Source organism: Apodemus sylvaticus, chromosome 12 (assembly GCF_947179515.1).
Source record: "Apodemus sylvaticus chromosome 12, mApoSyl1.1, whole genome shotgun sequence".
In the NCBI taxonomy this organism is placed as follows: domain Eukaryota; kingdom Metazoa; phylum Chordata; class Mammalia; order Rodentia; family Muridae; genus Apodemus; species Apodemus sylvaticus.
In genome coordinates, this window is record NC_067483.1 from 42,644,964 (window position 1) to 42,657,064 (window position 12,101).

General features: G+C 53.5%; 1 protein-coding gene across 4 annotated transcripts in view; it reads left to right on the plus strand.

The window, feature by feature from the left end:
• Positions 1 to 3,762: 3,762 nt before the first annotated feature.
• The window catches only part of Kif21b (kinesin family member 21B), a 49,776-nt gene continuing 41,437 nt past the window's right edge, over positions 3,763 to 12,101 (plus strand). For all 4 annotated transcript variants that reach the window (XM_052201238.1, XM_052201241.1, XM_052201239.1 and 1 more), the window contains exon 1: positions 3,763 to 4,140. In XM_052201238.1, coding sequence (XP_052057198.1) covers positions 4,100 to 4,140 — 41 coding nt within the window. In that variant the 5' untranslated portion in view covers positions 3,763 to 4,099. The remainder of the gene's footprint in view (positions 4,141 to 12,101) is intronic.

The following is a 12,101-nucleotide window of genomic DNA, read 5'->3' on the forward strand; positions in this document are numbered from 1 at the left end:
CTTTTATCAAAAAACCAAAACAACCAAATCAAAAGAAACATGTACAATGGGGTATGTCTGTAACACCAATGCTCTGGAGGCCGAGGCAGGAGGATTATGAGTTTCAATGCTAGCCTGTGCTTCATCGAAAGACATTGCTTTAAAAAAGAAGGAAGGAAGGAAGGAAGGAAGGAAAGAAAGAAAGAAAGAAAGAAAGAAAGAAAGAAAGAAAGAAAGAAAGAAAGAAAGAAAGAAAGATGTTCGAGGTCACATAGAGCATTAATTAAATCCTAATTATTATTTGAAGCCAAAAATAGAGTTTGTTTTAAGAGTGATGGATGTTTGAAATCCATGGGCAGCTCTCTGCTTTCCTCTCTATTTATAACAGGCTCTGGTTTCCTCTGTGGCCGAGTCTGTCTCCTTCTAAACACAGGAAGTGAGGCTCAGTTCATGTCTGCACTCAGATCTCCTGAGTCTGCAGCTCAAAGGATCTTTTCTGGGGTCCTGAGCTTCTTGCTGGTGGGAAGCACTGGGCCCTGCCTCTGGCTAGACTTGGAGTTTGGAGCTGGACATCTGCTAAAGGACACCATTAGAGGGTAGACTGAGGCCCGCTCCCATGGAACCAGGGACAGATGCTGGGATGGGCCTGGGGTTAGAGCTCGGGGTCTTGAGCTTTGTATCCACCACCGACATTTACACTAAAGCTTATTTAGATTTTGCAATGCTGTCCCTGAAGGAGCAGGCAGGGGACACAGAAAGAAGACACAAGTTCAGACATCCTTTGGGGACATTCCTGGTACCTATGGGGATCCCGGCCGTGTTTTTATCTGTTCCCACAGCACTGCTGCTAAAAAAGTGGAATGTGTCTAAGAGAACTCAGGCCAGATGGCTGCCCTAAACCACTGCTGGAGTATTTTAACTACAGTCGCGTGGGAGCTTCCTGATTTGGAGGGGGCTCCCCACACCTCCCCTAGGTTCCCATCTGCCCAGACGCCCACAGCTCCTGTCAGGAAAAATGATGGAGGACCCAAGAAGCCTGGGGGAAGGAACTCAGCTTAAAATAGAAATTGGGGCTTATAGTCTAGTCCAGTTAGGGGCTCAGCCTTGCACCCACCCCCACCCGTGTGTGTGTGTGTGTGTGTGTGTGTGTGTGTGCACAGCTTTGAGGGCTGCATACAGTAGCTGACCCTGAGAAACATGAGTGTGCATGTGTGTCTGTGTGTGTGTGTGTGTCTGTGTGTGTGTATCATTGCAGGATGCATGCAGTAGCTGATCCTAAGAAACATTATGTGTGTGTGTGTGTGTGTGTGTATGTGTGTGTGTGCATGCACGTGGCACTGAGGGTTGCATGCAGTAGCTGATCCTAAAAAACATGAATGTGCATGTCTGTGTGTGTGTATGTGTGTGTTTGTGTGTAGCACTGCAGGATGCATGCAGTAGCTGATCCTGAGACGTGTCAAGATTGTGGAGGGAGAGCAACTGGGTAGAGGAGGGAACACAGTAAGTAAGCGATTGTTGTTGATGCTGGATAGAGCACAAAAGGGGCAGAGACTGTCTTTCCCTGAACTAATCTAAATCTCTCCAAGCCACAGTTTAAGCCTCTTTCTCACCTGGAATCCCCACATGACCTCAGCCCAGTTAGTCCCTCACTCCTGAACAGCAGAGCCTGGGCATCAGGGTCTGGACCCCAGTCACCCAGCTGCTGCTTGGTGGCCCCAGAGGGAGCTGCTGGGGTGGCTGGGACAACTGAAACCTTGAAACCCTAATGGCTGGGAGGCCTGAGTCCGCAGCCACGTGCCTCGTGCCTCCTTGCTTAGCCTAGCTGCACACCCTGGATGTCAGGAGATGCAGAGAGGAAAGCTCTGGTGGCATTTCCCAGCAGCGGAGCTGTGAGTCAGAAGGTCACCGACTGTGGAAGTCTGAGCAGACCTTTGGCAAACAGGAAACCAGAGCGAAGTACCAAAGAAGTCCAGGGATAGGAGGGAGGGGGGACATTTTTGGGAAAAGCACATCATCATCCAGGAGGGCTAAGCCTGTTGCTTGTGGCACTCTCGGGCAAAGCTTGGCCAGGCTGGCTCCTTTCCCCCACAGACCCTCCCTCAGAGGAATCGGGAAGCCTAGATCCACATGCATGAGTCCAAATCCTCTGTGTGTTGCTTATGAGACTATTTCCCCACTTGCAAAATTGAAAAAGAAAAAGAAAAGGAACACTAGAATGTGGCTCATCAGGAGGACGAACAAGAACATATGCGCAAAGTGCCTACCTGTGTAGGTGATTTTTTAAGCATCACTCAGCTCTCCACATCCTAGAAGACAGGGAGGGTCTCAATGCCTCAACACTGTGTCTCTTTGCTCTACGGGATGTGATTCACTGGCTTTGGGTTTCAGATGCTAATATTAATAAAATATGCAGGATCCCACCAGGACCCCTTACACACTACCACCACCACCACCACAACTCTGGGGCCAAGGCTCTCCCCCTGTTTGCTATGAGGGTAGAATGAATGAACTGACCTAACTTTCAAATTCCTCCTTAAAACGATTCCAAACAGGGATCCAGGTTCCCGAGTGGAGCAGATGTCACAGATGGGGGAGTGGGCGTGGGATTGATGGCAGCAAGGAGCGGATCCTCGAGACCCCAACCTCCTCCCTTGCCAAAATGTCTCACAGGATTTCATCATCCGAGGCTGATGCAAGAAGCTTCGAGTCAGACTCCCCTGCCTCCCCTCCCCCAGAGGTCTCCATCCACATCTTGAGCTGCAGCTGGGTCCTCCTCCTGGGCCTTTTCCAGAGGAAGAAGCTGGGTGAGGCCTGGGAAGGGAGGGCGGCTGGCGAGGGGCCCTGTGAATGGTCCTAATGTTGGGAGTTGGGGGGTAGGGAGAAGAGTGGGGCTCAGAGGGAGGGGGTGAACTGGAGAGGGGATTGACTTCTCCTCACTGGTCTCCTTTCTCAGGCCCCTGTGTTGGAGTCTCCTGGGCTAATCCTTTATATACACTTGCGATGGCAGCGATGCCCTCTCCTCCCCTCCCCACCCACCTTGCCATCCAACCTCTTCCGGGTATCTGGAGTCAAGTGCCCCTGTGTTCCTACTTCTCAGGCAGATCTGGCCTCCCACATTGACCCTCCCCCCCAGTGTCACAAACAGTGTGAACCAGGCCTTGTGGATCATAAAGGTTAGTGGGACCCTAGTCTAGTAAGGAAAGACTGAGGCGGCCAGCCATCAAAGCAAACTATGAGTTTAAAGATGTTGCAGGGTGGAGCTGGGGAAATTTACTTAGACATCAACAAGAATCCCCTTCAATAAAGGTTACCGAAATAAATGCAGAAGGCACACTTTGCTGGCTCTTTCAACATGCAAATTGCTAATCTCTGTGGGATGCTTTGAGGTGCAGCACACTGCCCAGAGACCAGGTTCTTACCCATGCCTAGCCACAGATTCCCTGTATGACCTTGGGGTGTTCCTCTTTGAGTCCCGTTCCTCATTTAGGAAACGACGATCCCACTTAGAATGAGGTGCCGTGACTTCGAGGGCCGTGGTTCCCGAATGGCCAGCTTACCAGGGACGAGTCCATCATGCCACTCTAGCTTTCAACCCGCAGCCCTCCAATCCCACCCCGCCCCTCCCAGCAACCCGATGGATGCGAGCCAAGAGGTCTCTTTAAAGGCTCAAGTCCCGCCTCTGTCGCTCGTTGGGGCCTTCTATTGGCGGCTCCGGGGAGGGGCGGGTCCCTGCGCCGCTCTGAGGGGCTGGGGGTGGGTCCGGAGGCGGCTCGGCCCCCGCCCCCTTTGTTCGCGCTGCGGCGGGAGGTGGCGGTCCGGGTGGGAGGTGTGTGCGCGCGCGTGTGCCGCGCGGTAGGGAGCTGCGGGTCTCACTGCCCGCTGTCAACGAGCTTAGCGCCTCGGCGCGATGGCTGGAGGAGACTTATGGGACCAGCCCCGTGGGGCCGGCCGAGGGTGAGCCCCTCTGCCGCCTCCTGCGAGCATGTCACCTCCAGCCTGCGAGGTCGCTTTCGCTAGCCGTGTCCGTGCCTCCGCCTTCTGCAGCCGCAGCCACTGCCCGGAGCTGTGGCCCCCGGACCCCCGCCCCTGATCCGCGCCCAGACCCTAGTGCCAGAGGACCATGGCTGGCCAGGGCGACTGCTGCGTCAAAGTGGCCGTCAGGTAGGGGTCGATGGAGAGGAAGGGGCGTGCGAGGAGGGGTTCGAGCTTTGTCTCGCGTGTTCTCGGGGCGGGGGGCGCGGGCACCGCTCGAGCTGGAGTCTGCAGTCCAGGAGGAGGGGCCGACGCGCGCTGGCCCGGCTGCCGCAAGGGAGCGGCGGCGGCCCTGCGGACTGATGGAAGGTGGCTTTGTTTGGGTGGTAATTTCTGGCCCCTCTTGGGAGCACTTAATGATCAGAAAATCGAATAAACAAGGAAATCCGGTATTTCACACCCAGCTTTGGCCCAGGCCGAGCGTCTGTGTGTTTCCTCTTGTCCACCCCATGAGGCTGCTGTCTCATTCTGGGGTATAGGAGGGAATCCCCCTCCCCCCATCTACCCCAGTTAGCTCGTTCTATGCTCTTGATCCCTGTTCACCATCCTGGGAGCGGATACAACAGACAAAGATCGGTTGTGGGACCCATGAAAGGGTTGGAATGGTGCCTTGACTTTCCACAGGGTGCCAATGGCTTTTGGAGAAAGCCCTACTGGTTCTGCCCCAAAAGGAGATGGCGCTAGGGAGGAAGAAAAAGGTGTATCAGAGGGACTAATCCAGAAGGGGTGAAAGGGGGTGACAGGACCCTAATGCTGCATTCATAGGCATTTGATTTACCTGGAGTCCCAGTCCCAATATCTGTAGGTGCTAGAACTAATCAGGCAAACGTTAAGAGGAAAGAGGACACAACTTAGTGGATTCTTTTCCTAGGGGCACACAGGTGCAGGGGCAGGAAATGCTACAAAGTTGAACTCTCTGATGACTTCCACCAGCTCTCCTGATTTTGTTTTGTGGTCTTCTCTTTAAGAAGAACATATTGGGAGAGTACCAGTGTCAGAGCTGGTCACCAAATCAGAGATGCACAGGGGAACATACATCTCTGTTCCCGTCTTGTGGAGTGGGGGAGGGAAGCAGTCACATTCTAGGGTGGGTCCCTGAGACAAATGTTCAAATCCCCTGGGTCAGAGATGACCCAGATTCCAGGGATCCTGGGAAGTGGCTTCTAGACAAGATGAGAGAAATCAATGGAATATGTTCTCTCTTCCTGCCTCAGAGCAGATGCCCTACCCCCCCCCCACCTTGACCATCTCTGTGCAACCCAGAAAGAAGACACAGAGGCTTAGTATATAGCTCAGGTGCTAAGGGAGGGAGATTGAGGGCCGCTGGTCCAGCAGCTCTTACCGTGCGCACAACATCACTTGTGCACACTCTGCCTGGCACTGAAACAGCCTGAGACAAAGAGGAGCCCTGCAGGTGCCTGGTGGGCTGGTGGGGCGGAGCCAGGCTGCTACTGAGGCTGACATTGCCGCAGGAACCCTTGGAGGTCGAGGGAAGCGCATGGCCTGGGTGGGAGTGAGACCTGTCAATATGGCATCTACAGCAGATGGGGAGAGGGGAGCTACCTACCATAAAAAGAAAATGGAAACCCAACTCCCAACCGGTGTGAACCAGGACTGACCGGACAGGAGATGGAGTGCCCTATCCGTGGGAGCTTTCCTTTAGACTCCATTTTACCGGGGAGAGAGACAAACAAAAGCCTTCCCCTTGACTGTCACTCCCCAGTCTGGGCCTGGCATGGTAAAATATTGGGGTTCCCACTTCAAGAGCCTGGGGCATGGGCACCTGTACAGTAAGGGATAAGCTTGCGTTCCTTCCCCTTTGACTATCAGGACATTTCTGGGACCTTTACCACAGAGAAGGGATGGTGACTGCCTTCAGCACCCAGGGCTTTGGGATGCTCTTCCCAACTGGAGTCAGCTGTGTAGATGAAGTTGTGTGGAAATTGAACATCTGAAGAGCTAGCCTTTCCAAGGGCTCCAAGAAGGTGCGAGCCCCGCCTACTCATCCCGTCTGGCTCTAGATCAGCCAGCTCGGCACACGCCAGACCTCTATGGGCAGCCGGCCGGCTGTGCAGGCTGACAATGCCTGGACAGAGCCCAGGTTCTAATCAGAGAGCTGAGGGTGGGACTGGGCTGGGAGAAGGAGCAGATGGTGCCAGTGATGTGCTTGAGGGGGACTTCTCCTTGGTTTAGCATCTCTTTCCATGTCCCATGTGCGGCGTCACCACCCGTGTCACTGAAGAGACTCAGTGTGAAGCTGTAGTCTGTGACACATTTATGGACAGTAAGGATTTGGGAACTACCCACTACTGTAAGTTTCCTAGCTGCTGACAAAGAGAGCTGTCTTCCTGACTTCCTGGAAGTCCTCTCTGAATTCCCATGAGCGTCACTTCTGGTGAAGAAGCCCTGGGGTTTGGTCCTGTGAACAGAGAGTGAGACAAGGCTGCCCAGGGGTGTGTGTGGGAAGAAGGCCTGGGATGCTAGAAAGGGGACCCCGGGGTTCCTGATTTACAACCCGGATGAAGATAAAGCTGTCTGTGTACAAAGTGCTCCTTGGAGGCCTGGACTCCTAGAATCAGAAAGAGGGAACCTTGAGACTGTGGGGGAGAGGGCCAGGTGTGACCAGGCCCCCAAATCCTCACTCTATGGTTCTCTCCTGTTAGGCAGAGTCAGACCCATCTGCCCCTGAACCCAGATCTGTCCACCTCACACTAGAGATTCCCAACCCGTCCCTCTGCCTGGCTGTGATCCCTTTATCCTCAAATCCCTGTCCTCTGAAGGCTGGACTGGCCTTTACCTGGGGTAGGGGAGAAGGGTATGCATCCAAGCCAGACAGAGAGAAGGCTGAGCTGTACCCACCATGCTGCAGAAACAGAGGCCTGGCAAATAGGGGCCATAAATGGATGGGGGTGGGGAGTAGCCAAGAAACCTAAGCAGGCAACGTTGAAACTGGGGAAGGAAGCCAGGCAACGTGATAAGTTTATTTGAGACCCTTTTGGGCCCCTGGCTCTGAGCCTCACCGTAAAGAGAGTCATTGGTGTTGCTTAGCCCCTTCCCCTTATCTCTGCCTGACTTTGCTCAACTTCCTTCCTTTAGTGTGCTGGGGAGGGGGAGGTGCCCTGGCCAGCCCCACAACCAGCCAGGGACCCAGGGGACAGCGGTGGATTCCATCCCTGCCCTCTCCTAGCTGGGATATCTCATTTCAGCTACTTCCCAAGCATTAGCCTTCCCTGGAATCTTGCTCAGTGACTGCCTACATTTTTAATCAAGACTTTGCTGGGACGGGAAGGAAGAGGAAAGACAGAAGACACTGTGCGGTGGCTATGTGGGGGTGCCTTCGGGGTCCTAAGGCTAAGCAGTGCTAGCCACTGCCAGCTGTGCTCTGTGCTGTCCAATTTATAGATCTGGGAAACTGAGCCCTCTATGGGTTGTGTAGAGACTTGAGATCTTGCTAGTGGCCTCCCGTTTGAGAAACAAGGCTTATATCATCACAAGGAAGTGAAGTGTTGTAACCACAGGCCCCGGAAATTGGCCCCTCCGCTACCCAGCCAGCTTGTTTGATTGGATCTTAGCTTTTGAAAACAACAGAGCAGAGGTAGGGTGGGGCTGGGGCCAGGGAACCAGCAGAGGTGACACAAGGTGGACACCCTTATTATAGCTCTGGGTACAAAGGGCAGGGCAGAGCCCATGTAATTGCCTACCAGGTGGACTTGTGGTCCTTTCCCTCTCTCTCTTGTCTTTCTGGACCTCGTTCTACCCATCGGAGAATGGGAACACTTGGCTGGTTCTCATCTGCTCCTTGTGCAGAGGTACTGAGTATAATGCCTTGCAGGATACAAAGCTAGCGAAGACTCCTGGGGCATTGAGGATGAGAAAAATGTTTAAACAGACATCCCTAAGTTAAGTGTGCTTAAAGAGTGTCTCTCTAGTTTAAATGATAATATCTATTTAGTAAAAATGAAATCATTTGCAGCCAATCTATTCTGTTTTTGTTTGTTTTTGTCTGTGACCCAACACCATAATTGCTTAAAGTTTTGCTCAGTGCTGGGCACTGTGCCTGTACTATCATGCTCAGCTGACCAAATAATTGATGCTACTCTCAAGAGCAAACACAGGGAGCAGGGATGGGGAAGGCTGGATTCGAACCCAGGGCACTCTCCCTTGTAAGCATATGCTTACCAGATATCCCTAATCTGCCCTAACTGGACTCTCGGTCCCGCTGCTCATTAGCTGAGTGCCGTGGTCATGGCCGCTGCTTCAGTTCCTTCAGATGCTTTATTGCCCTGCCCTTTTGTGGTGAAAGGAGATGAAGGAAATAGATACAGTACCATGCAGCTGTGTGGCAAAGGGTGACGTTCTCCTAGTGTGCCTCGGCGCTTGCTGGGCATAGCTGCCTGTCACCACTGAGACCTGAGCTCCCAGATCCTTGCTGTTTTCTTCTGGGTTTAAGAAGCTGCTGTTCTCAGCCAGGCAGTGGTGGCTCACTCCTGTAATCCCAGCACTTGGGAGGCAGAGGCAGGTGGATTTCTGAGTTCGAGGCCAGCCTGGTCTACAGAGTGAGTTCCAGGACAGCCAGGGCTATACAGAGAAACCCTGTCTCAAAAAAACCAAATCCAAAAAAAAAAAGAAGCTGCTGTTCTCCTGTTCTGAAGTCCCTGTGACTGTCTCCCTGCCTGAGCTCCACCTTGCCACGCCCCAGGCAAGGATGCTCTAGCAGAGGTTTCTCAACCTTCCTCATGCTGCAACGGGTTAATACGGTTCCTTATCTTGGGGTGACCCCCAACCAGAAAGTTATTTTCTGTGCTACTCCATAACTGTAAATGCTGCTACTGTTATGAAAGGCAATGCAAACATCTGTGTTTTCTGGTGGTCTTTTTAGGGTCATGACTCCTGTAGGCTAGCCATCCCAGTCAAAGGCAGAGCCCCAGGTGTCCTGGGTCCCCAGGCCTCTCATGCCCTCTGGACATTCGTGTCTTGAGGACATTGAGGAAAGCAGTGTCTCTTGTCCCTCCACCTTGGAACGAACTCTGTGAATCAGCTGCCTCAGCTGAGGAGATTGGGGGTCGGGGCTCTGAGGGCTCTGAAGTCCTGGGGCACACTGTGGCCTATTGAATACATTGACTCCATCTCTGGTGGGCTCCTTCTTTAACCACCAGCTTCTTTGGTGGAAAGAAAGGAGAGTGTGCTATAGTGGCTCTCCCCAAATGCCTGGCTTTCTACCTTGGAGACACGGCAGTGGGCAAGCTACCTGTCCTTTCTCTATGCCGAGCTGCCCTATTTCAGCGAGGTGCACTTCATCAGAGAGCCTGCTGCCTGCACACGTGCAATAGGGAATGGTAACAGGCCCAGCGTGGTGGAGCGAGGCTGGCCGCCTTCCATCCCAGCCAGCCAGCTGCCTGTTGCTCGGCATTCCTCAGCTGGGGAGTGTCCCCTGGGCCTAGCCCCTACTGAGCTGCCCCCTACCAGATGCAGATGCCAGCACAGCTTTGGGATCTGGGCTACGCCTGATGCTGCAGTGTCTCCTGTCTCTTGGGAGGTCATGGAAAACCCCTACCAGATGTCCTGAGCTGGGAGTAGGGCAGAGAAAGCGTAGCTGAGTGGCAGCTCCCTGGGATGGACTTGCCCTTTTTTTTTTCACAGGCTCTAAAGACAGAGGGGTCAGACCCAACCCCATCTCAGGAAGCCCTGATGCTTCTCACAGCCTGATCTCACAGGCTGGCCAATCGCAGGCTGGGGTACCTCCCTCAGACAGGGGCTAGCCTTGTCCCAGCCTCCTGTTCTCTGGCTTCTGACACCTCATTCATCTGCTTGCTGCTTCCACCCCTGCCCGCGGTTCTGGAGTGTGGCCCCAGACAGCGAGGATCTCCCCTCGTGCAGCAGAGAAGGTGTCCTCTCTGTTTCTGCCTCTAGGCGTGACTACGAATCAGTGGCCTGGACTCTAGGATGAATTGAAAGTAAAGTTGAGGACAGCCCCTTTGGAGGGGTGGGGTTAGAGCCCTAGACGCCCCAGTGCCTGGTGAGGTTGTTGTGGAGTCTCGTGTCCCCTCCCCATGATCTCAGAGGCAGAAGTCAGGCAGGGAGTGTTAACCATCCCTTTTCAGCAGGTCTGCCAGAGCCTCATAAATCCATGCCCTTTGACCCTATAATACAAAGCCTTCTTGTTTGGGGTTGCAGCCCCATCTTTTCCCTGAGGGCAACCACAGGAGAGCTGGGCTCCAGATGCCTATGAAAAGCCAGGGGAGGTTCCAATAGGCAAACGGTGATACGGTCCTGGTGGCTCGGCTCCTAGGACAGCTGCGTTTTCCCTCCCTCTGCAGAAGAGTTAGCACCCTGAATTAGATCTTGCCACCCTGATGGAGAAGACCAGCCCCTATGGGGAGAGGCCTTGTCAGCTAAAAGCCCCTGGGCGTCTGAAAGCCAGACTCCCTTGAGAGAGCAAGGATTTTGCTTCTAGCAGCCTTCCCCAGAGCTGGCGGGTTGCCAGGCTGCCTAGGAGAAGAGTGTGTGTGTGTGTGTGTGTGTGTGTGTGTGTGTAAGCATGTGGGGGGGGGGTGCTACAGAGGGCAAAGGCAGCCTGCTTTCTACAAATGGCCCAGCTCAGCCTCCTTAGCTACAAAGCCTGGAAAGTGCTTTCCCTCCAGGCAGCTGCTGGTGGGATCTGCAGGGATTCTAAAGGGATCGTTTTCCTCCAGCCTGACCACTCTGGCCCTGTTTAGGGGTGGCCCGGTGACTGCAGCAGGATTGGGCACACACGAGGAGGCTGCTTTAAATTTCGTCTGCATCATTTTATAAATTGTGGGGACTCTGGGCTTGTGCAATGTCACCTTCGGGATTTCAGTAAAATGGGGCACATGTCCCTTGCCCCTTAGTGTTGTGACAATACATAGAGTACATGTGACACCCAGGCTCTCAGATGCTCAGTATTGTCCTCAGATGAGGCTAGGGAGTGGGGGGTAGGCAGGGAGGATGGCTAGCCTGCTAGCCCCAAGGGACGGTTTCCCAGCTCTTGGGCCGGCTTGTCTTCCCTGGCTTTAACAATCTTTACCGGCAGGAAGTTCTTTTTGCTTGCTTATCTAAATCCCTCTGGCTGTAGCCTTTGATCTTGCCCAGTCTCTGATGAGGAAGAGCGTGCCCTTGGTCGGGTCACAGAGCCTAGCAAAGTAACTGTATGGAAGGCGGGCTGGAGACCTTGAGGCTCCTCCGTGTCCCTTCTGCGCCTCTTGCATACATGAGCCAAACACACACCATGAGGAGTACGGCAGCTGGCCCTTTGCTCTGCCCCACCACCTGTGGTTGGAACTAGGCCTGGGGATTCAGGCTGGGCATGAGGAGCCAGTGGGTCTAAGCTGCCTTTGGTTTCTGTCAAGTTTGGATACAGCACAGCCAGATAGATGCTGGATCATAGGGCTCCTTTATAGTCCCTCTGGAGCGCTCCCGCCAGCCACGCAGGGCTCCTTCTCAAGATTCCAGAAAGGACTCCTTACAACAAAACAGACTCGCTTTCAGCCCCAGTAAACTCCTTCTGAAGGGTCTGTGTTGGTGATTGTGGCATCTGAGGGGTAACTCTAGTCCAGGTCTCTGGTTCTGAAACTCCGGGGATAGGTCTGGGGAGAGTGTCTCTTGGTCTAGAATTCCTCAAGTGCAAATCTTACACAAGCAAGCGTTTGTGTGCACGCCGGATTTGCTCAGACCTCTGGAGAAGGCAGCCTTGTTCCTTATCAGTCAAATGACCTTGAGATCCGGACAGGATAGAGACAAATTGCCCATTACAAACTGTGTGATATACTGCGCAAAGTGATGGGTGTGTGTCATGGAGTTGTCTCACCCCTAAGTCCTGAGTCTGTTGTACTGGGTGAAATGAGTTTCAGGTAAAGCCCAAGCAGAGAAAAGACATTAGGTATCAGATTCAGTATCATCCTTAGGTAGCTTCTAAGTGTTTGGTTCTAGGACTGGGCGCATATTTTACATATCAAAGCAGACCTGGCCTCCAAGTTCTCCCAGCATCCCTCATTCCCTACCTGGCACACCCTGCCCCCAACCCTGAACTTTCCATACCCTTCCTGCAGGAGGCTCTTCCTTATATAATCCAG